The sequence below is a fragment of the Calidris pugnax genome, unplaced genomic scaffold (genome assembly GCF_001431845.1).
Source record: "Calidris pugnax isolate Ruff unplaced genomic scaffold, ASM143184v1 scaffold1, whole genome shotgun sequence".
NCBI lineage: Eukaryota > Metazoa > Chordata > Aves > Charadriiformes > Scolopacidae > Calidris > Calidris pugnax.
The window spans coordinates 11213451-11238898 of NW_015090800.1; the positions used below are offsets into that span (position 1 = coordinate 11213451).

The following is a 25448-nucleotide window of genomic DNA, read 5'->3' on the forward strand; positions in this document are numbered from 1 at the left end:
TAAATTCTTTCGTTTTATTAGAAAAGAGACATTATGCTGTAAAGTTTCATACGGAACACAAATGGTTGTTTTACATTTCAGTTACCCAGAAGAAAATTTTATGATCTCCTCCAACTGCACATAATGGAAGAGTTCTATGCCATGTCAGACCAGATCCTACAGCTGCGGTACCAGTAAGAATGGGCTTTAAAAAAAAAAAAAAACAGAGAGAGAGAAATATCAATACAACTTACCATATAAATGATTTCTATACCACATATACCAAGTTGCATGGACAAAAAAACCACCATGGATTTAGGATTCCTTAACAAATGCAGTCAAAATACAACAGAAATCCAACTGAAAAATCTCATTACCTGCTACTTAGTTCCAGTATCTACTTAGTACATTTAAGTAAGATACAGCAAAATATTCCATGATAGCAAATTGTTTCAACTATTTTCATTATTATTATTATTGTTTTAAAGGAATACTTTCAAACTTCAAAATCTTTTTAAATGAAATTATTTCTTGTTATTTAAGCTTATCAAAACTAGTATGTTTGGAGGTAATATTTTTACTGTAAGCATTACAGATGTATACTAACTCCAGCAAACCCAAAATATTTCTTAGGCTTTGTGTTCATTGGCTCTGGATATATTTTCACTAATGATTTCAAATTTAATTAGTTCAAACCTGTAAAAGACACAACCAGCTGTTTGCAGCTTCTTTAGAATTAGGAATACTGAAAAATGTATTAAATAACAGGTTAAATGTGGTTTTCTCCCCCTTAGCACCGATAAGGAAAGCAAAATAAAACATAGGTCAAGCAACTTTAAAAATAGCAGGTTAAGTGTGGTGTTATTTTTTTTTCTAACTTAGCATGGATGACACAAACCAAAATAAAATAGGTAGACCAAGTGGCATTTCTGGACGATTTGGGCTAGTTTTTAATTGTAGCTTTTAACTATTTATGAGCCTGATTTGAAGAGAACAGATGCAATTGCAGTCAAAAGCTGAACTCAAAAATTTACCTGGGGATGTCCTAAATGATGAACAAGCAATTGAGTAGTTGTCTTTCCTGGATATCCAGTGGTTGCAAATAGATTTTCATTCACTCGGGACCACCTATTAATAAAATGAATGTACTTTTCAAATATCCCCATCAGACTATCAGAAGTGCAGACAAAGTGGAGGTCTCTCCCCTGTGGTTAACTGTGTTAAGCTGTCAGATATTCCACTGACACCAGAGAAATAAATTTAGAGAAACAGCTTGTAAATGATTCACCACTCACAGCCCCAAATACATGTCATTGTAAAACAGAAAAAAACCACCATGGGACTGCTACACATATATACTAAATGTAGGTGATTCACAGATTTGGCAAAGTTTATAGACCAGGTCCCCCTAAAAATTATGTAAATGACACACAACCAGGTCCCTGAATTCCCAACTGCTTGCACATACATAGATTTAGATAGACAAAACCCACAGAATAGAGACAACATTTATACCTGAATAATCTGGCTCGATCAGCATGGACGGGTCTCTTATCCTGTGGGTAACTACAACAGACATTCAGGGTAAAAAAACTGTTCTGCAAACAACTACATCTCATACAGTAAGTACCAAAAGCATGTATCATTTAAACAGTGAAGGGGACACATTGTCTACTCTCTATGAAGGAACTAAGGGAAAACCAGAGCATTCCTTCAGATTACATCTCAATTTGCAGTAGGAAAAGTGAAGTAGTTATCCACGTTATTATTGTTCAATAATTATGTATTTATGAGTTAGAATGAAATTAACAAACACATGGAACTTACAGTTAAAGGTAAGCAGTAGTGAGGTACTGCCTCGGACAATGTTACTTTTAACAGATACACACTGACAGATAAAGATAAATAAAAAATGCCAGAGAATGATCTGTATTGATTTCATAATTCCTGATGACTGTTAATTTATTTACTGAATAGGTGATGTAACGCATAGTGCATTTAAGTGCTGTATTAGCAAAGTAGTCACATCTCCTCGTGTACTGCTTTAAAGAATAAAGCAAGCTATCTCCTGTATAAAAATACCTGGAGCGAGTGATATCCCAGATTAGCCAATCATTTCCAGCAACTGCTCCAATTTTAAGGTTATTTTTTAAACACCAGTCTGCTGACATCAGTGGCGTCTGCTCACACTCTAGGGAGAGAATGGCCTGCTGTGTAATTAGATCATAGAATCGTATTGTTCCATTCTTCTCTGCTACCATCAGCTGTTAAAAGAAATCAATAGAACATGGTAAACTTAGCATGCAATGAATCTTGTTTTTATCAGTACTGTTTAATGCCTTCATCAAGTGCACCCTCAGAGAGTTTGTAGATGACACCAAGCTGAGTGGCGTGGTTGACACACATGAGGAATGGGATGCCATCCAGGGGGACCTGGACAAGTTCAAGAAGCCGGCCCATGTGAACCTCATGAGGTTTAACAAGGCCAAGTACAAGCTCCTGCACCTGGGTTGTGGCAATCCCTAGTCTCAGTACAGGCTGGGAGATAAAGGGATTGAGAGCAGCCCTGCTGAGAAGGACTTGGGGGTACTGGTGGTTGAAAAGCTGGACGTGAACCAGCAATGCACAGATGCACCCCAGAAAGCCAACCGTGTTCTGGGCTGCCTCAAAAGAAGCATGGCCAGCAGGTTGAGGGAGGTCATTCTGCCCCTCTGCTCTGCTCTGGTGAGACCCCACCTGGAGTTACCGTGTCCAGCTCTGGAGCCCCCAACATGAGAAGGACAAGGGCCTGTTGGACTGAGTCCAGAGGAGAGGGCCACAAAGATGAGTGGGCTGGAGCACCTCTCCTATGAGGACAGGCTGAGAGAGTTGGGGTTGTTCAGCCTGGAGAAGGAGGGCTCCAGGGAGACCTTATTGTGGCCTTTCAGTACTTAAAGAGGGCTTATAAGGAAGATGGGGAGAAACTTTTTAGCAGGGCCTGTTGCAACAGGTAATGGTTTTAAACTAAAAGAGGGTAGATTTAGACTAGATATAAGGAATATTATTTTTTTTTTAATTGAGGGTGGTGAAACACTGGAACAGGTTGCCCAGTGATTACATAGTGATTACATGATTTTATCTATATATATCTTCAGATATCTACGTCTATAATTTTGGTGCTGAGAAGCACCACTTCTTAACCATGCATGTGCTTTTAGAATTGTAAAGCAAAATGTTATTCTTTGAAAATCAAGAAGTTTCTGTTCTGACTACGAAGAACTGACTGACATAGTGCTGTACAAGGAAAACAACAGTATTGATCTTTTTAACTGTAAAATCTGGATTCACACTTACTGAATTTATATACCCTCTCTTGCTTCATCCTATAACAGTTTGCACACATTTTATCTAAACTTTTTCTATTAAAGTAATATATTTGAGTAGGTGTTTATTAAGTATTGTAGAAAGAGCTTTCTGGTTAAATGATGAAAGAGCTTTTCTCCATGAGGAGATAATGGTTCTCAGATAGTCATGAACAATAATTAAGCAGGCAAAGAACTATTAAAAACAATACTCCAATAACATCCAAGTTTGTTTAAAAAAAGGAAAGCTGTCACCAAAACATTCTCATCTGTAAACTACAGGACATGCTGCAGTAAGCATTTTGACCTGCAATAAGCTTTTCAGAAACTGTCAATCTGTCAAGTGTTACTAGCTTCTTGAAGGGGTTTTTCTTTACAAAAAAACCCAAACCTCTGCCTACTCTTTGATAAGGGTCAAATAAAAGACAGGCTAATATACAAGGCTGGTGTAATATTGCAGTATTTTTAGGCTAATCTAGTAAATTTGTTGTGCTAACAAAATTGCCCAGTAGCAAAAGTAGCAAACACATTCAGTTGTGATACCACCTGAATCAACAGTTTTCCTAGTTTTCTTAGTAAGGACCGGATATTGATATTGGTGGAAAGTGTGGTGAGAATAGAGATCCTTCTTCCCTATTGCTATGTAAATATTTTGATACCTTATTTGACTTCTTTTCTCTGTCTTAGTGTGTGTTTTTGTGGCAAATGGAACAACTACTTGTAGCTGCGTAAGGCAGTTACTGATTGGCACAACAGGAATAATAAACCCAAGACTGCAAGAACTAGACCATTAATGAGGCTGAATATTTTGGTTTTTATCAGCTGGTTAATCCTCCCCAGTACAATAAACAGATAAGTAAAAAATCACAGCTTATTGATTTGTTTTGATTTTTCAGCACATATTTCATATATTCCAAGCAAGAACAACAACAAAAAGTCCCTTGCTAACTTCAAAAAGATTCTTTTCAAAACTTGGCATGCTTTGTAAGAGTCTATGTTATTGGTGAACCGTGTTACCGTGACTGACAAAATCTTGGAACTTTTCTCTGGTAACTGTAAGTTAATATGCAATCAGCAGAATAGTTATTAGCAACAACTGATGTATGTAATCATGAATATTTCTGATAGGAGGAGCAAAGAACTGAAGGTAAAATGTTGAGAATGAGAATTAATTTACAGTGATTTCATGTTAGCAGATCCAACCAGTAATGAGTTACAATGTACACTAGCTCCCCAAACTTAAATCTTCCTATAGCATCTGAGATTCAGAGTTTAGAAAAGTCTACCATCCTGTTATTTTAAAGGTGGTGAGCATGAAGAGCTGGAAAACACAACCTTAAAATCCTCCTCAGGATGCCAGCAAACACTCATTCCAGGAGAACGTAAGACAAAATGGGCCTTCTCATTTCCTTCCAAATCCCAGACTCTAAAGCAAAAAACAAACAATAAAACCCCCACATAGTATTAAATGTATTGCCGTTTCACTGAAAATACATGAACTTTCAGCGCCTCAATATATTGACAAAGGAAGTGACTAAATTAGTGTTCATGCTTTATCATTTCAAGTCAGTAACAGCGGTCAGTGCTGCAGATAATGCATTTTAACATTGTTAATTAGGCAGTTTAAAAGGGCAGTATCCAAATAACTTGACAAGTTTAATTGTCAAGACATGAAGTCTAGATGATAGGTTCCCACTTTATTCATAAGTCAATACTACAGCCTTTGTACTATACCATAAATAACAGTGAGAGAATACAAAGCAGGAAGATCAGTGTTGGTCTCACTGATAAGGAAGCAACTTAAATCATCCACGTTACCATGTAAAAGGTAAGACCATGCTCTGAAGTACTTTGCTTGTCTAATATATGAATTTCCATTTTTTCCTAGTAAGACAAGATTGAGTAATGGAGATATAAGAACTAAAAATGAAGCTAAGGCAAACAAAAGGATCTATGGCAGAGGTAACTCTAGCCCACAAAGGGTTTTGGCAAGCTTTCAACAAAGAAATCACATGTGACAGTTCAATCTTCTCCTGTAGAAGCACCTACAGTACATATCAAGCAGTTAAAAAAAATATTTAAAGAATCAACAATATTTGATCAATATGGACTGACAGGGAAGTGTATGCTGAAACACCAAAAGTAGGTTAGGTGATGAGTGAGTTTTCTTTGGATGCATTCGACATGAGTGTTAATGAGCCATGAAGCTACTTCGTTTATAAAATGCAACAAAACCAAAACTGAGACTATTTTACCTCACAGCCACTGCTCAACTGCCTCTTTTCTTACAAGATCAGTAGCTCAGTTGCAGGACAAAGACATCACAGTTGTGAAGATCAGTCTCAACCACAAGACTGCATACTATTTATATGCATTTTCACACCAAAACATACACATATATCCTTCGTCCCTGACACGCAAAACCTTAGAAACAGCCAATTTTTTAAGTAGTGTTCTGCCCAGTCTTTTGAGTTCTATGAGTGGCTATGTACTAGTATTGTTTATTCTAGAGGATTTTTGCTGACTTCCTCCAGACTTTTTCAGTTTATATCTCACCAGGGTGCTTAGAGCCTTATATTTAAGAGATTTCAAAAAACTCTTAAATAATACATCATAAGTCTAGACAAAATATATGGGAATAAAGTAAATATGTTTAATGAACAACGTTGTTTTCTTATGCCAAACCACAACAGATCAAATATTTGTTTTCCCTGTAGAAAACACAGGGTCTCTAATCTTGAAGGATCAGTGTCCTTATTAAAAAAAGTCAAAACAAAAACCTGACAACCGTTTAAAAAATGAAATATCTACTTGATTAGGTAATTTAGAAACATACAATACTTTCTTCTACTGCCAAAAATTTTGCCTTGTAGATTTGTCCAAGTCAAATCAACACTCTCCATGTGTATTTACTGTGCAGGGAGAAAATTATGATATAATAGAAGACGGTGAATCATTTTGGCTAAAGGAGCATGCCATCGTGTTTCTTTCCCTGAAGTGAGTGAGGTTATTAGGTGTTGAGACGGAAATTTATGCTTTCTACCTCCCTAACTTTGTTATTTATAAAATGCCCAACTTGCATCTCTTGCTTTGTAAGAATGGCAAGATTGTTAGTAACAAACAGTATGGGAGGGGGGAAAAAAGGATAAATGCCCCTCCTGTATTTTCTTCTTTCTTTCTTGATAATAAAGATGGTATGATTTAGTTTTGAAAAAAAACCACCAAACCCAAACCAGGCAATACATATCAAAACAGATCCTTGCCTGAATGGATCAAGTCCATGCTGGTATGGAAGTTTACAATTCCGTATGTGTTCAATTAACTCTTTTCAATATTTCTTTGTGACTAACCCAAGTAAGAAATGTGTAAAGACCAAAAATTTAGCCAAACTGAATTTCAGTTACTCAATTACTTAGTAATCATAACCAAATCAGCTACAGATGCTAAAAAAAAAAGCCCTCAAGTTTTGTCTGCGTTCCTATCATGTAAATCAATCCAAAAAGACTGAGCACTTTGTCTCCCATTCAAAGCCCTTGAAACTTTACTAATATCACCATGATTTTATACCAAAGCAAACTAGTATCGACTTTTCTTCAAAAACCCCACAATGTGTCACTCCTCTTACTTCTCCTCCTCCCCCCACCAACTATTGTTATTTAGACTTGCTACTGGGCTAGTGGTATTTTTTTTTTATATTTAAAAAAGCTTCCACAATAAATTTAAAGGATAAAAGTTTGAATAACCACAGCTGAAATAAGGGCCAAAGTTCAAATAATGGAAGGCCTCAAAAGCAATATGTAATCTTCTTAGTATATTCACAATTTTTCTAAAGTAACTAAGAACTGAGAAATTATATGCTGTAGTACTCAGAATTTAAACTAACTCAAAATACAGATAGTTGCAAATGCTGTTAAAGAAAATCATGAGATATTAGTATATTTCTTTTGTCGCACATATCCTATGATTAAACAAATAAATGACAACTGCAGTTATCTCAACGCACGAAGACATTCAAGCTATGTTGGAGCAACTACATTGTATGTCGTATGCATAATGACATGCTGCATGTGTACAGTAATTTTAGCACACAATGGACTTTTATTAAGGTTGGCAAAGTATTCATTAGAACATCTGAAAACCTGTCTCGTGGCAATGGAGATGTTCCTTATTTTATATTCTAACTTTGTGAGTTTTGAATAATTCTAACTGGAGAACAAACCCAAGCCTGAATAACTGAATAAAACCCATAATTTGCAACAGCAAAAGAACATTACCATATTGCAACCTTCAGGCATTTCTCAAATACCCAGAAGATGGAAGTAAAACAGGGAATTCTTTAAACATAAGATTTCCAACTATTTTGGTGAGTGGGGTCGGGCTAGAGCAAAACTTGACATCTGATACACAAAGCATGATCCACTGTATGTGGACCATTATTCAGAGATTACTAACCTACTCTTAAAAATGCCCAACACCCCAACATGTCTTCTTTTTGGTTTTTTTTGTTTGTTTGTTTTTAAAATAATATCTAACTTAAATATCCCTTGCTGACATTTCTTTTTATGTCCATCAGACATATTCCACTTGCAAGGAAAATCCTATCACACCTGAAAAGCCTCAAGGACTATGAAGAAGTGAGAGATTCCTGTTACAGGGATCACACAACAGAAGTAGAGTGAAGTTGTTCCTCACTGAACACAAGGAGTGAGGAGAGAAAGATCTCAGAAAAGGAGAATGGAAACACAGAGATTAGTTAACACTGTGGAGAATAAAACCAACTCTGGCCTTGTCTAAGGTCTTCTGCCAACTCCATATGGAGGTGGTTATCAAAGATCGGAAGAGGATACTAGGTAGGACATGAAAGAACAGAAGGCTGAAGTGCAACTGTAGAAATCCCCTCTAGCTGTTCAGAAGGAGAGAGGTGTTAATATTAATTTATGTCATTTTTTTTTTTTTATAAATCAGGTAATGCACTGCCCAGCAGTTCACTGCTGCAGAATCTGAGGCAGAATTAGACAGCAGAACTCCCAATTTGCCACACTCTGCAGAACAAGCCAGAAGAGAAGAACTGTGCAGAAACAAAGGTTTCATGAGGAGAAGGGAGAAATTAATGTGTGCTGCTTAGCACTAGTCCACCAGGCACAACCATCTTCAACTATCTCCTGACTCGGCAGACAGGATCCTAAATTTGTGACTGGAGAGCATTTCCAGTACTTTTTAATTCATGAAATAAAAGTCTTTTTGTAGAGTAAATGCGTAAATACTCTTTCAAAAAGTTAACGTGTTTCTTTTGGCAGCCAAAGGAAGTGTCAATATCATTATTCCATGATTAAAGAATTAGTACTTGGAATCTTTCAAATTTTGGCATTAAAATCCATGTTACATCTAGCTTCTTGTAGTATCTACTTGGATATACAAGCATTCATCTATTTTTCACTGATAAGTGTAGGATGTAATTCCAATTATCCCCTACAGTGTTGGCAGAAGTAGGAGGAGCTGCACATGTACTATCTCAAGTGGCTCAACTGACTGTTCTCTGCTAGCATGAATTTCAGGACATGTATGCTCAGAAATCTAAGTCCAAGAAATCAGACTACTACTGTAATACCCTTAAAGTTATCTAAAGCAAAGCCACAGACTAAGCAGTAATTTTGCACAAATGTGAAGCTTCAGTTGTATCATTTCAACCAAAGACAAATTAGCTGTTAGAGTTATCAGCTTATTGTTTCCAATGTAGACATAAAACTAACTCCTTCTGTGGGATGACTGTTACTGAGATAACTCAATTACAATTCTGCCAATCAGTTTCTAAAATACAAGGTAACTGCTAACTAAGTCTAATGCAGTGACTTCTATTTGGAACAATTTATAGGCTAGACTACTTTCTAGGACTACGTGACCCTTAAGTCATAATACGTCACACAGGAAATGGCTACCATTTCATCTGCATATTTTGAAGACTTCCTAACTAAAGGCTTATTCATCCACGCTGAAGACCAGACTGAAGTAATGTTCCAAACATTTGGAAAGTGATTTATTCATTTATTTATTTATTTAAAGCTGACTGGGTACTGTGACAGAAGGCCAGTTAATACTTGCATAGTGATTTTGAAGTACAACAGAAGTTGTTGGTTATTATAACAGAAATTGTGTAAGACTACATTTGGGGAACATACAGACGTGCAGACAAAAAGCATGAGAAATTTGTCCAGTCGAAGACTAGACTCTTACAAACAATCCAAGACACTCCTTTATTTTCATCTATTATAACGCATAACTAGCTTGATAATTATGATCAGCATACCTCAGAAAGGATAAATATTTTGGTATGACTTTTCTTATATGAAGAGACACTGGGGAATTCTCTCACAACAAACAGATGAAGATAGAACAACATGAAATAAGATACCTTTCTTAAAAATGTTGGCAAAACCCTGTAATTGAGTGCACTAGGAATGAGAAGATACAAATAAAATAGGATTCTGGAGGCAGGAGTAAGTGAGAATGGCAACTTTTCAATATAGCCAAAGACTGAAATATTTAGTGAATTAACAAGGTAAGACTCAAGTGCAACAAATGCTGGCAACACATTAAAGAAGACAAGACACAGAAAAACATTGGCTTTTCTTCTTACTGTCTAGAGAAAGACCTGCACAGAATAACTAAGAAATAAGAGTACCATGGAAACAAATACACTACAGATTAAAAAAACCTAAAACCAGATGAAACACTACAATAAATTGTGAGACTCTAGTTATATCAAACCCTTCCCCCGAATCTCTTGTCCGGGGAGCAAAACTAACCTTCTGATGGACTGGCATTTGTTGTATGTACAACAGAGAAGGCTGAACTTGACTGTGACTGATACATAAATTCACAAGGTCCTTCTCTATGAAGCAACGTGAGCCACAGCGTAAGTAACTGAAGAGAACTCAGAAAGGAACCAAAGGGCAAAAACATTCACAGATAAAGTGGGAGATAAGTCAACTGTACATTCTTTTCTATTGCACACAGAGAGGAAGATGATGTACTTTAAAGCATAAATAAAAAAGGTCCTTTTCAGCTTTTAAAAATGAAAGCCAATCCAGCAATTGAGGATTTGAAAGAATCAAGATTCTTGAAGAAATTGTCACGCTGCCATTTTAAAGGGCCTTACGCTCTCAGTAATCTTTCAGTTCAATATCAGGATGAAGCACGAGATGTTTATCAATCAGATACATTAGTCTTTTAGCAGTCAGAGGTTAATTTTTAGCATGCATATAAGACTAGTGTTTTTTACCAGGATGGTATTTTGCATGAAATACTTCGAGAAACATCAGATATTGTCAAAAACTACCAACACTGGAGGGGTGTCTGTTAAGCTTGTGCTGTTTTCCAAACATTTCCTATGTTCTTTTTGCAGAAGCTTCATTAAGTATCAGAACAAAATGATTTGTACATTTGAATCCCTGCAGCTTCCTATGTGTTTCCAAATCATAACAAAAAAAAAGGCAGTATTTTTTTTTTCCTTAATAGTGGTGCACAGGGAGCTGCAGACACAGTTCTCATTAGCAAAGTGGGATACGTGAGTTCCTACACGGAATGCAAATATTCAAAGTGTATAACACTTCAACATTTTAAGGAATTAAATGAAATATTCCTTAAAGCTATCATAAAAGATTTTGTCTTATTCATTAAAAATGCTCTTTTACCAAGAAATGGATGAGCAAAGTACTTTAAATGGACATAAATATTACATAGAATGTTGAAACTGACATAGGAAAGATTCTGAAGAAAAAACAACTAGATTTGAAGGAAAACAGATTTAATCCAAGAGGTAATTTTCTCTTCTGTCCAAGTTTGCCTTTCAGCAGAAATGTATAAATATCCTACATTTGATTTTATTTATGTATACACAAGATCCTTACTTGTGTTCAGTTATACACAATATGTTAACACATATGACTTTTAAATAAAACCAATTCAATTTTTAATATAACAGTAGTTATTTTAGCAATTTCCTCTGCCAGTGTTTTACCATTTTCTTTAAATTTCGCAATCAAACTTCAAAAATAATTTTATTTCTATTTTTTAAGAGGGTAAAGCAATTACAAAATGAATAAAAATGTGAAATACAGGAAACTATCTTGTGAGTTCCTCAATATTAGTTTACTATGTATTACAGTATAAAATAAACATAATTTGAAAATACAATATCCTGCCAAAGATATAAATTAACTATATGCTTGTGAACAGCTTCATCCATCTTGTAACATAGAGATCCTTGGGACAAAATGAAGGAATAATATATGATATTTAGGACCCAGGGCTTGAGTTTTTCAATCAGCTTTGCAGATGCCATTTTAGCTACAGGAATTTTGATCTTTAATAAAAATACAGTTGTGAGTAACTGCAACATGGTGGGTTTTAAGAGTCTTCCAAACGTCTTTTCTTTCAGAAGAGCAATTCTTTTTAAGGTTATATTAGTTTTGAGATTAAGTGCAGAGAAACGAAAGATTACAAAAGCATACAGCATATTTACATACCAACACCACTTGTCTACGAATGCACACAAGACTTTTATGCACACAACACTTTTATTCACTACTACAAAACATAGATGGATACTGAATTACTGTTACGCAAGAGTATTTTAAAATCAGTTCTACTTCACAGCTGGGAAAAAGTCTTGTGTTGTACCACCAGCAAGGCCAACAAAGACTATGTGCAAGAAACAAGAATTCCTCAATGACATAACAGCAATCTAAAGGTAAAAATATTGAATCATCACAGCCTCTTCAACCAGTATCTGACTTAGACTGTCTGTCTTCCACCCAAAACGACTGAACCAAGCTTTGAGATACCACTGTTGCAGCAGCTTGTGGCAAGATTGTTTAGCGCATGAAAACTGAAAATTTGGGTTCCTTTGAGATCTCTGCTAAACTTGCTACTGAGTGAAAACCAGGGAAGATTTAAACATGCTTGTGTATATTCTGCCAATACTGAGACATTGTATTAAGACATTATTAAGATTTAAAAGTTCTTAACAGAACAATACCAAAATACTCAAAACTCCATGTTCTTGTACTAATTGTTCTAGAACTTTATTCCAAAGGTATGAACAGATGATGTATCCGAAGAACAATTTCAGGATAGAAACTCAGTACAGACAGAAGAATTATTCCTCTTCTTACATTACTGCTGAAGCAAATTACACAGTAAGTAAGGAATGATTTTGGTAAGTCCCAGGGAATGTATTTTCCATTAGTTTTGAAAGTGTAACCTTTAAATTCAATAAAAAAAGTCTTCATGCTCCACATGCATGAATGGAAAAAATAAGAACTCAAGTAGCCAAAAAAAATCCTACTTATTTCCTATGGCTTTTAACCAAAGCCTTTATGGATTGCTGCATAAAATGTCTTTCAGAGTTACTAAGTTGAAATCTTGATAGTATGCATTAATTATATCATTTTTATTTCCTTTCAATTTAGTATCAATTAGACTACTGTTTTTAAAACAGCTCTCTCTCATCCCAGGAAGACTAAGCATTTCATAAAATAAACAAAAAAAGGCAACACACTGAAACAGCTCTTTGCTGAATAAGGCCAATATTAGTTTATATTTAATGAAGAAATCAAGGATAGGAAATAAATTAAAACAAGCTACGAATAAGTCATACATTTCTACTATTCCTTTCTAGTGATTTTATTGGGAATATGGACAGGGTGTCTATGGAAAATCTGCCTGCTGGTCAAAGTAGTATTTCTGAGTTCCCTAGGGGTGTTAAAATGACAGGCCTTTTAGATTTTCTATTTATGTAGGAGAGAGTAGTTCAATTAAAGCGACTAAGCTGTGATTTATACCAGCTGATGATCTACCCTTTACAAAATCTCATACACAGAGTAACCATTCTCAGAGCTATTCCCTTCTCTCTTAGCCAGGTAGAAAATGGCTTAAGTGAAAAAAATAACAAAATGACTTCTGTTTCCCATGAATATTACCTGGTCATTTTAATAGGAATTGATATGGTTTTGATATGAAGAACTGATATTCTTCAAAGAGAAAATATATATTTCATAATCAGAGATAAAACTAAAACTAACTTAATTGAGACAAGTTTTGAATTATCACAGCTCTTACAAAGTCAAAGATGATGCTTTCTCAAGTCTCTTGCTGCTACTGCAAGGACTTGCTGCTACTGCAAGGACCTGCACAGCTGCCCTCCTGATCTCTCCACCTGTGAGCTGCTTTGGGGGAACAGGAATAGCAGCTTTATAGATTCACATGCACTACTAGAAGATGGGGATAGGGGACCTTTTGACGAGGAAAAATTCCTGTAGTACAAAACCTTAACCAGCCTTTTGTTGTTTTTTGTTTGGTTTTTTTGTTTGGTTTTTTTTTTTTTTTTCAAAGTGTTTAACCAAGTTTCCCTTTTACTTCAAGTTACAAGTAACTAAATACATACACTGGTTTTAAACTTGACTCATCTGATGACAGAATGGATAGAGAGGGTCTGTATAGTCCAGTGATGAGCTTACGCATGTCTTCTCTCTCCTGTTCTCATGCCTTTTATTCCTGTCTCAGCAGAGGAAATTATAGTGTACGTAATTCCAGGACAGAAGAGTTTTCTTCACATTTTATCTAGTTAGTTCAAAATATTGCTTTGAAAAAAAACAACCCACAAGTCGCAACAAAAAGCCACTCCCCAACTTCGTTAACAAGAGTAGTCCACTTGCCTTGTTAGTGGGCTATGAAGGCCCACTAAAAATAAATAAATAAATAAATGCTTATTTATTTAAGCAAACATATGAAGCATACACACAGAGAAAAAACTAAACACTGCTATTTCAATGATGTTTTAAACAAAATGCATACCTGCAGGTGTGATCATCACTTACACTTGCAACTTCTTGACCTTCTTTGGGAGCAAACACCAAATCATTAATGTAATCTGAGTGGCCATCAAATGTCTGTCAACCAGAAAAAAGAAATACTTTTACCTTAGAGCCGACTGTTCCATCAATGTATTTAATAGTTCCACTAAAGAAAAGTGTGTTAAGATAAAGCTATCATTTTACAGGGAAGGTAAAAAAGTATTTATCAGTAACTGGAGTTCTTCAAAATAGCTAATTCATGTGTAGATTCATACTGTAGGTGAAAAGACCCCCCACTATTCGTTCTGGTTACCACAGAGGTCAGCTTGATGCTCCTGCTTGACAGAGATCACTGAATTGCACCAGAACTTTTTATCATCCTTTCAACCACTTAATTTTGAAGGTAGAAGATAATAAATCTCAGAGAAAAAGAGGAGAATGTGCAGGAAGTGAATGTACGCATGATCTACATATCTTAAAGAACTCTCATTACTGGTAAGTAACCCTTATCTCTGAATAGTAGTTTTTACTAGGGGTTCCTGCAAGCAGAAAGGGATATTTTTTCCTGAAGGAGCAATAAACCAGCCATTTGTTCATCATATGCCCTTTTCCAAGCAGTCAGCACACAAATTGCCTAAAAGGAGATGTCCACTAAAGATGGCAGACCAAAAGCCTACCTTGAGAAAACACTGAAAAAACTCTCAGTGAAAGAAGATGAAACAGAAGACAGAGCACACTTAAGACTTTAAGAAAACCAAAAATGAGGAACAACAGTAAAAGCAAAACCAAGCAAGCCATACGACACCGTAGCAATTAAGCACAATTTCTATTAAGCATTTGAGAAGAACAGACACAGTGCTTTGTGCTCTCTGCTTTATATGCTGTTGTGCTGGAGAGGAAAGAAAATGGGGTATAGTGCACACTCTTCTTTCACTGTGATTTTATAGATCATCCATTCTCAAATCATAGGATATGAGCACCCATGTTGTGAATGTACATGTGAACTGTCATTCAAAAGCAAACATTTACAGCAGTATCAGAAAGCATGAAATAATTTTAAAAGGAACCTTGTTACCGTGTATTTGTTCTCGTCTGAAGCTTCTTAATCATGACAATTATATTTCAAAGTACTGAGAATAATTTGTATATAAAAAAACAATTTAGCAGCATAGTTTTTCTGAATAAAAGCAAAATTCCAGTTTTAGTAAAAATTAGAAGTTAGACAATTTTTATGTATTTCAAAGGTTTTTCAGCTATCTTGCCCATAATACCAAGAATTCTCAATTCTATTAAGTGTTTTGTACTCATCTACAAACATCAGTCATCTTTTGAGGTTTACAGTATCCTCAAAAACCTAAGTGAAAACTTATACACACTTAGCGTTAAGCAAGCATGCAAAACTCATCTCTTTTAGGGTCCAGTTGAAGTTTAAAGTACATTCAAATTCATTCTAGGGGCTAGGTATGAATAAATAATCTCTGGTCTCATAGAAAATCAGTAGCTAGCGAAGATATCAGTTTGCTCCATCTGAGGATTTACCCATATTTTCTCTCGTTAATTACATCTATGGTCTTTTTGACAGAAATCTCACTTAAAACTTTAACTCGGGCAAATGTCCATGTGTAAATGTTGCATCTGTTACTGTTCCATCCTCTTCAGTCCCACTGATTAAGTTTCAAGGCATAACTGCTCTTGTTTTGCCCAGCAAGGTATCATAAAAAGGAGACAAAAATATCCTCTGGATAACAGGATGACATGGAGAGATTGCAGAGGAAAACATGGTCAAATGAAAACAACCAGTTTTCTGAAAGGAAAACATACTATCTGTTCCCTAATTGTAGCTATTCTGAGGAGCAAACGCTGAACTGATAAAAAAAGTTGTCTCAGGCATGCACAATAACTAAATCCTCCTCTAAAAATTTTATGAATGCCTCATCGATTCAATACAGAAACATCTTCAGCAGCCAACTTAATTTTTTCCAATAGCTCATAATTTTATTAAAACCTTGTGGATTATACTAGAACTAATACATCCTAAGATGATGCTAAACTATTTAGACAGAAATGCCAAGTCTTTTGAAAATTTTCAGCATTCTGAATTCAAATATCCTGCCTTATTTTACTTCCACAGTTCTGATGAAATATGCTTTTTATTAAACAAAATTTGAAGCAGGAGAAGGAAGCCACAATTCATTTCCAAATGAAAACCTCAAAAGAAGAAAAAGATTTCATGAAGATCCATCAGTCATATTTTACCTTTTGTTTGTTGTTCTGGGCTTGATCCAACAAATAAATTTTGGATTACTCGTGTTGACAAAGTAATGGAAAACTCACTATGCTTCAAGTTCCTTGTTGATAATTACATCAAGACAGTTTTTCCACTGGGAAAACAGAGTAAGATTACTCCGTGTATCCCTCCAGAAGCAACACATACTAACTGTTTACTATTAAAGACAAAATGTTCAGAGATTACATTTTGACTGTAATCACATACTTTCTTCAGCTTTGTTTGCACATTTTGTACCTCTCCTAAAAATCCCATGTGTAGAGTGTGCTCCATACAATGGATCAAAGTTTTCCATGTGTTTTTTATGAGTTCAACCGCAGGTTTATGAAATAGCTTTTCTAAGGTACCAATTGACTGTTACTAAGAAACCACCATATCAAACTTGATTGAAAGCCAGCTCAGCATAGGTCACCAAGTATTTGTGAACATCTGAGATTTTGCAAATACTTTAAATCAGTTAGGTGTTACTTTTTTCTTGACAAGGGGTATATAGTACAATGATAGTCCAGGTATAATTAAGATGATTTCCCAGAGAAAGTATTTTCTTAAAAAACTTAAAAAACCCAGAAGAAAACATTTTTACCAATATAAACACACTAGTCCGCATACTTCCTTTTTATTAATGAGTTCCCCCCTATTACATATTTTTAAGTATTTTTAGCTGTTTTCTGATTACATTTAACATTATACCAAGCCTGATTCAGTAACAATATGGATTTTTACTTTTCTCTCAGTCTCGATGCATCCTTAATGAAGTTCTTAGACTGTTAATTCCAGTGATGGAGCTGGCATAAACAAAACTAAAATTTTTATTATTAAATTCAAGCCAACACTTCTCATTTGTATTGCATAAGCACCAAACGATCTTTAGTCTTGTGTAGTGCCAAAAATGAAGAAGCATCCATGACATCTTCAGCTGACAAAATTCTATGATCCTTCTGTTTACATTAGACACTGGAGAAGGTTATTCATATCAACTCGAGTTGAGTAATTAAGATACTGTAATTGCTTGTTTCCTTCTGAGGCAAAATAACATCTTCTAGTACTTACAGCTGTGACTGTTCAACCAAAATACCATGTTCTAATGTCCAATACCTGTTGTATTAATAATGCTCTGGGGTCTCTATACTCACTACCTATCGTAAAAAATTATTCTGATGTGTTATGCAATGAACATACTTTTGCAGTAGAAGCTTGTAACTGCAAGTCAGAGTGTTTTGTGTAGAAAGAAGTTCTAGGGGTAGATGAATGAGTTCTCCAACAAACCTTTTTGTATGAAAAATAATTGCAATCTTAATGGAAATGTAAATGTGGCATTTCAAATTTATTTCTAGGCATCTAGTCAAAGCTACTGTATAATAAGTTCCCCTAAATTAGAAGTGTATATTTTAAAGTATCATTTGTGTTGGTCTGATACCAGAAAAAAACTCTTGTCAGAACTGGGAAAATAATAACCCATCACAGCAATTCCATTCTGAAAAAACAGCACTCAGCAGACTGTGATACTGAGTTGCCCCCTTTGCTTCTCTGGTTGTAATACAGATCATGCACTGAGCTAGAAAACAATTATCTCATTGGGTATATTCAAAATTAATGTTATTTTAAAAATGTGTTGTTTGTCATCTCATTCTAATTCAGTAATAAACAGCATACTAGAATTCTTCATTAGAATAAACTCGCTTACTTGAACTTGTATATTAAAAGATTAAGCTTATGAGCTATCAAAGATGTGTTTGTGTGAAGTTATTTCTCTGAAAGCAATTAGTTCCGAATGAACAAAATGGCAGATCCCCTTGGCAATTCCTAGTTTTAAGTCTAGGCTATATCCCACATCAATGTGGAGAGCCTGAAAGGTGACATAGACATGAAATCTACTCTGGAAAGTAGAGAAGAGGACCTTTTGCTACGGATCGGATGATGTAGGGACAGGAAGAGGAATGAAAGTTATGAACTATAACTTTCCACTGAAGTCAAAAGATTTCTCATTAATTTTAGCAAACAGTCCATCAGGTCCCTTGTTAATCCAAAATAAATAAAAAAATTAGAATTTAGATGCTGAATTTAGCTGAATAGAGCCTGTAGTACCAGGTTCATCCATATGTTTGATTATTCCCACTTATTAACCATACTTCATCTACACTGTTACTAATAAGTTAAGTAGTTTCTGCACAACAAACCACAAATGAAAGCCTATCATTATTTTCTCCTTTATGCTCAATACACAACTCTCACCAGAACCGGCATTAGCATATTCCATAGCACTAAAAAAGGAACCCTCTCCCCTGATGTTTTAGTACTATGTAGGCTTGCTTATTCTTGGCTGAGACCTCAACAAATAAAGTCAAACTGGTTAGCACAAGCATCTAATTAATATTAGTATTTGGCCTGGGACACTGTTTCAAAGGCAGAATTTTGAAGAATATGCACATATCCAAGTCACATAGGAGTTAACATGTCTTGCAAACATGAGAAATCTCCAGAAAACCAATTTTCAGCTTATAAAGCGAACACAGTATTTAGACCTGGCTTCATTTATATCACTGTTTTAAGAACACTACCATCTACACTGAGAGTAGGAGAAGTCAAATTGTATTAGAAGTAGACATTTCCTTTGTTTCTATCTTAGAAATAAACGAGTGACAGCCTATGGGCATGTTTAGTGCACCTGTCTGCAGTTACGTACTAAATTCAGTGTTCTTTAAATTTCCTAACGTTTGAAAGAGCTGAATTACAACTTCCAGTTTCCCATGAAAGAGAAAATACTAAATCTGCTCTTCTTATAGAGGAGTCCAATAACCAATACCACAGAAAATTTTACAAGTCTCTATACAAAGGAACTTTATCCAACATGGTACTTGAAATTCACCTGTAGAACATTCTGTTTCTGAGTGTATTTTAGATGATCCATAAGCCTCTACCAGTTTTTCTTCAATTTGGTTAAATTGTTTCATAAGTACTTTTAAATCAAAAGATCATGTAACTTATAATTCCAGTTATTCCCACTTGAAAGACAGAAAGGTATACACAATGCAATGATTTTCCCTAGAGATAGTGGATATAGGATCTGTCACAGTTCAGTGCGATGGGGTAGAAGGGCAGTTAAAGATTAAACTTCACTAAAGACTAAATAATTTTTTAAAAATCAGCTTAGCTGCCCTTACCTTAAACTCATTCTTGTCCTGCAGGTCTGAAGTAAATAGCCTTAACTTCCTGTCAGAAGCCGCAGTACAAAACCTACACTCAACAGACAAAGAAAAGACCTTCAGTCAATTAACACTGCAGTAGTTGACTATTTATCAGTTTCCCTTCAGCTTAAACCTGCAAAATAACATGAGAAGCAAAATTCGGATTCTGAAAATACACCTAAAGCTTCTATCTTAATTTTTCTACTTTTGCAACAAGCAGTATAATTGGAACTTATCTATAAAATAGTGTCTATCAAGTGCCAAGAAAGCATTCATGGAAAGAAACGCAAAACATTTTCAAAGCTATATCTGAATCAACTATCAGTTACCTAAAATAGCTCTCACTGAAACTTCCCTTGGAAGAAGTGAAGTGGCAGATCACAAAAAAGAACCCTCATTATCAGTGTTTTAAAATACCAAAACATAAATTCACAAACCAATTTCTAACATATTTTAAACAGAAGACTGTACAAAAATGCAGCAATAAGCAACCATCACAATTTTAAACAGGCTTACAAGCTACCATCATAATTTTGAACAGGAGTACAAGCTATTGAGAACAATTTAATTCTTAAGTGAATATTTAATAGTTAACTATCTTTCTAGATATATACCTCAATGGGTCTCACAAATAGCATCTGACCTACTCCTAAACACAGCCCTTATTATGCAGACCATTACAAACAGCTTTATAAAATCAGGCCATTACAATAGTCTCTTCCTTAGCAAAGTTCTTAAAATAATTCCTTCTCCACAGATGTACAAAGAAATAACTAACTACATTTTAGGTCAATTAAAATAATGAATAAGGAAAAAGAATTATTCACTGCTAGTTCACTACGGGGAGGGACAAGGGGCAAAAGAAGTAGAACAACAAAGACTAAACAAAAAACCAACTGACTCTAAGAATGAAAATGTTCTACTGAAGTGCTCAGAGACTTCGTCAGTGATTTCTAAAGAGTTGGATTTCACCCATAAGCTTTAACCTTAGCCCAAGGCTCAGGAATTAGGGAAAACAGATAAGAAATGAGGATTCACTGTACTCATTTATGATAAATACCTTAACTGGGGAGATGAAGCATCAAGTCTGGTTTCTGGACTCCATGCTATGGCATCAACTCGGATTCCATGATGAAATGTTTTTAGCGTCTTATATTGCATGCCTTCCACTTCTGCATCTTCCTCCTATAGAAATATTGTAGTTAGCTAATCCAGAATCTTGATGACTTCTAACAATTCAGATCGAAATGAAATTGAACGGCTTTCAAAATTACATGTATCTGGAATCTTTTTAGATTCTAACACCCTCAAGGTGAAAACCTGGAACATAAACAAAGTATTAACTTGAAACATGCAAGTCCCTACAAATATGTGGAATTATTGCAGTCACAAGCCAGAGGCCAATGCAGAGCACAAAAATCAGAACTGAGCCACAAACGTGCTGAGCCCATTCTTTGTACAAGTATTATTTTCATAGATACAACTAAAGCCACTTATAACAGTAAGTGCACACTGCAATGAGAAGAAACAATGGGAACAAAAGCAGGCATGTCGTTTATGCTATCTTCTCTCCAAGTTGTTTTTACACTATGGAAAAATGCTAGCATTTCCAGAACAACGTTCTTCAAACAGCAGGAGCTAGAAAGGTACCCTCTGTCATCTAACATGACCGAAATTACAAACTTGGCTATTCTTCCCACTGGTGAGTGTGCTGGATGATAGGAAAGATGAAACAGGAGGTGGGGTTGCGGACTCAGTCAATCAGTTGACCTCTAAATGAATTTAGAAGTTTTCAAGACATCTAATGGAGCACCTCAAAGGACATTTCTACAAAATTTTCTCTATGTCACAATTCTGTTTCAAGGTAAAAAACCCTCCTGTATGCTCTCTGCATAATGTAGAGGCTAGGAAGAACCTAGCTGAGGAAGCATGAAACTATCCAGTTTTTCAATGCTTTTTAAAGTAAGGAGCAGGAATAGCATTTTCTTCCGCTACTTTGAAATACTCGGTGATTCCACAGATGGAAGGGAAAATTATAGAAAAAATTCCTTGTACCCATGGTTGTCGAAATTTTAGTTTCTTTTGAAGACCTACACCAGAAACAAGGTAGAGGGCAATACAAACGACAACAGGCTTTTGTGGTGAGCATTAGGTGCTTTTCAGAAAACTTCCAATAGTAAGACTTTGGGGAATAATAATAACAACAACAGTTATGCTGCTATTCATTGCTATTCATATTAGGTTAAATACACAATTAATATTGCATAATAGAGAACTGAGTTGAAGAAAAAAAAGCTTAAAAATAGATTCCAAAGGTAAGTTATCACCTATTTTCAAAGATCCTTTCAAGAAAAAAACCCACCTAATTTTTAAAAAAATCTTACACAGCATAAAAATATACAGTATAAAGCGTTTTACATTTTTAAAACTTTCCTAATGTGATGGCTCTAAATAATTTCAAGGTAAGAAAACATATTATACATTTCTGACATTCTATGAGGAAGATCCATTAAAAACAATTGGGAAAGCAAAAGGAAAAAAAATTAGGTAATTATTTTTACAGTCCCTCCTTAAAAGAAATATCTATAAAATTAACACAGAAACTTTAGTTGTAAATTTGAAAGCAGTTGTAATCTTTGCTGTTTCACAGGCTAGCTGAAAGCTTCGGAAGATAATTTAAACTAAATAGCAAATGTACATAGAACAAAATATAACTATGCAAAAAAAGGAGCCAGTTACCCTCTGATGATAAAGAATGTACAGCAAATACGAAGTTACACATTCCCAAAGTTGCACACTTAAGTTCTCAAACAGCAGTCATCAGCATTAGCAAGCTATACTAAAATGGGATTACTCTTCCAGTAGAGCACTCCTGGTTTTTTTGCAGTCTATTCAGAAGTGCAGTGACAGGATGAGGGGTGGCAACTTTAAACTGAAAGAGGGTAGTTTAGATTAGATATTAGGAAAAAAATCTTTACTGTGCGGGTGATGAGGCACTGGAACAGTTTGCCATGGAGGTGTTCAAGGTCAGGCTGGGTGGGGCTTTGAGCAACCTGGTCTAGTGAGAGGTGTCCCTGGCCGTGACAGCGGGGTGGGAACTATGTGATCTTTAAGGTCCCTTCCAACCCCAACCATTCTATGATTCTATTCAAAAGGAACTTGATACCAGCAGGATGGTAACTAATACCAAAGTGTATTTTACATATGTATACTTATATCTATTTATATATTTTCTTGAAGAACAAACATCCCAAACTTGTTAATGTAATGAACAAGTAAAACCTTCCCCTGGTTACATGGGGAGGGGTGGAAGCAGGAAAGTGACCAGTCTTTGTGCAGTAGAGGTGCTGGCAAAGTAAGTTTCAGGAAGCAACTAACAAAATCAACAATAACAGAAACTTACCTGAAATCTACACAACCCGACAACTACATAATTATTGCCACCATATGCAATGAGGGAACATGCATCTCCACTCTCAAACGGATTGAATTTTACCACGTGCACATAATCTTCGCAATCCACAGTGTAAGCAATGTTTCTAGTAGAATCTTGCTTCATTTTCAGTGGACTAAGTTAAATTATCATGGAAGTGATGTCTTCTCCAGGAGGAAAATCTACATTCCTACAAATAAAGTTTTAAAAAGCATGCATTACTCATTTGCATGAAGAAAAAATGTAAAAGGTATTTGTGGCACAAACCCCCCAAATTTCCTGTAATATCATATTTAGGAATACAAAAACTGCACTTAAGCTCATTATTTTTAGATGTAGCATGTAGTTTCATCAAAAGATTGACTAAATTAACTAACACACATTCAAAACTGTTATCGACAGACTTCTGCAATAACTGCAGATTTTGTGCTACTGTTGGGAACCCAACACCAAGACAAGAAATTAAATAACTATACACACCAGAAAAGCCACATACAGAATTTTCAAATTTTCAACAACGCTACAAGAAATGCTACATTACTACCTTCAAATTCTCTTTACTTATGCCCCTCTTCAAAGACTGTGTCTAACTAAAAGCAGAGTTAATCAAGGCTGCAAAACTGTAGCTGAGAATACTGTCATGCATAACATTTAAACATGGTTTCATGACTTAAACCTCCCCAGCTGCAGACACTGCACCTATACCTCTGTGTACCAAAGAGCTTATACTTTACTATATTCAACCAATTTTCAAGCAAATTAGGTTCAGGCGGAGATACGCAACTGATTTCAGAATGACTCCTTTTAATCCAGTACAGATTTGACTCTAATTTAAGCCTTTTTTTGGGAAATCAGGCCTTTAATTACACACCACATGGAAAAACAGCTTTAAATCTCTGACGTTTGACAGATTTTTCTGTGTTAACGATCTGAAGGTCTCAGCATCCAAGACTGAGTATTTTGCTTGGGAGCCACCCAGGTTTGACACGAGCATCACTGAGACGCTCTCCATACTTGCAATATTTATTTATTTGTTAATTAACGCAACAAACCACCACATTAACATAAATAAACTTAGCCATATAACCTGTACAGCCACGCTTCTAAGGCCAAATGCAAATTTTAACCCTATGGAGAGTTTGCTTCCTTCAAGGCTTCCCACAAAGACAGGCCACCCGACCAGCTTTTGCTGAAAATGCCAAGAATGCCATTAGCTCTATTCTTTCTGGAAACACAATTCGGGCAAATCAGCCGCGTGGGTGCCCGTTACCCACCCTCTCCCCCTTTATCCTCCTGCTCCCTCCTTCTCCCTTCAGGGCCCCGCTGCCATGCCCGAGAGAGGCTGCCACAGACCGGGCCGGCCCCGCAAAGGCGAGAGCCTGACTAGGCCAGGCCGGCTCCTAGATCTGAGCGGCCGAAGCTCCGAGTTCGCCCCTACAATCCCGGGACGGGACGACCCCCTTGCCCTCACCTCACACCCACCTTCCCGGCCCCGAGTCACCCACCGGCACCGCCACTGACACCGCCTCTCCCGCCAACAGCGCTTCCCACCCCAGGAGCTGCTACCAACCCCTGTGCTTCCGGGTCAGCGGCTCCCGCTCTCTAATTGGGCAGCGGCGGAGGATTTAAATTTAAACCGCTGGTGAGGGCAGCTCGGCGTCCGTAACCGGCTCCCTGTGTGAGCGGCTCTGGTTTCCCCGTCGGGCAGGTAGCGCCGCTTGGAGAAGCGGGAGCGGCTCTGGCTTCCTTGTCAGGCAGGTAACGCCGCTTGGAGAAGCGGGAGCCCTCAGCCCGTTGTGGGGCAGGGGGTTTGGGGACTCTCCCCTTCTCCTTCGGGGGCTGTATGCCGCAGCTTCGCCTGGTGCCTGAGGCCGGCGGAGCTGTTCGAGGCTGGGCGGTGTGTGAGGGGTGGGGGAAGGCCCTGAGGTGGGCGCAGTAGGCGGGTGGGAAGGGGAGAGGGAGGGACGGACGGAGGGAGGGAGGGGTGTTCAGCTGGAGGAGTGGGGCGGCAGCAGCAACAGTATTGCGATTTTTCAGGGTTTAGGGGGTTTGTTTAGTTGGCTTTTTGGCTTGTTCGGGCTGTTTCGCTGTGTGGTCACTCTGAGTGATAGGCCTTGTCCCTTGGAAACCTCTCAGAGCAATGGGGAGAGGCAGAAACTCCTCCAGAGAGATTGTTGTCTGTCCTATACTGACCTGCACTTGCCCCACTGTTTCATTCTTCATGGCTTATATGTTTCATATGTGCCAGCGTAATACAAAGTAGGTTGCCCTGTGCAAGCATTTTGGAGAGTAAGTAATTGTATGAAATAAGGGGAAAGATTGACTTTGTGCTCTGAAAGTAACTGGTATGAGTGCTGCTCCTATACTGTA

General features: G+C 36.6%; 2 protein-coding genes across 5 annotated transcripts in view; one reads left to right on the top strand and one right to left on the bottom strand.

Moving 5' to 3' along the window:
- On the bottom strand, positions 1–24786 carry NUP37 (nucleoporin 37kDa). 4 transcript variants are annotated; one of them, XM_014937521.1, is made up of 10 exons: positions 24649–24786; positions 23049–23268; positions 20706–20830; positions 19622–19694; positions 14175–14269; positions 4656–4746; positions 2062–2243; positions 1495–1545; positions 1014–1107; positions 1–184 (listed from the first exon to the last, which is right to left on the bottom strand). In XM_014937521.1, the coding sequence occupies exons 2-10, from the start codon at positions 23202–23204 to the stop codon at positions 71–73; spliced, it is 981 nt and encodes a 326-aa protein (XP_014793007.1). In that variant the 5' UTR covers positions 23205–23268; positions 24649–24786; the 3' UTR covers positions 1–70. The 4 variants fall into 4 exon arrangements, with proteins under 4 accessions (XP_014793007.1, XP_014793004.1, XP_014793005.1 ...); XM_014937518.1 differs by lacking the exon at positions 24649–24786 and adding an exon at positions 24561–24643; XM_014937519.1 differs by lacking the exon at positions 24649–24786 and adding an exon at positions 24550–24626.
- Positions 24729–25448, top strand: part of PARPBP (PARP1 binding protein) — a 52036-nt gene continuing 51316 nt past the window's right edge. The window contains exon 1 of the mRNA XM_014937517.1: positions 24729–24836. The gene's annotated coding sequence lies outside the window, so the exon portion shown is untranslated. The remainder of the gene's footprint in view (positions 24837–25448) is intronic.

What these genes read in the sequence shown, in the direction of transcription:
- NUP37 (XM_014937521.1), bottom strand. Translation starts at nt 23,204, where the DNA reads ATGAAGCAAGATTCTACTAGAAACATTGCTTACACTGTGGATTGCGAA. An exon ending in AGGACAAGAATGAGTTTAAG is followed by an intron (nt 14,270 to 19,621) that starts GTAAGGGCAGCT and finishes TCTGGTTGACAG; the next exon opens with ACATTTGATGGCCACTCAGA. An exon ending in TGGGATATCACTCGCTCCAG is followed by an intron (nt 1,546 to 2,061) that starts GTATTTTTATAC and finishes TGTCTGTTGTAG; the next exon opens with TTACCCACAGGATAAGAGAC.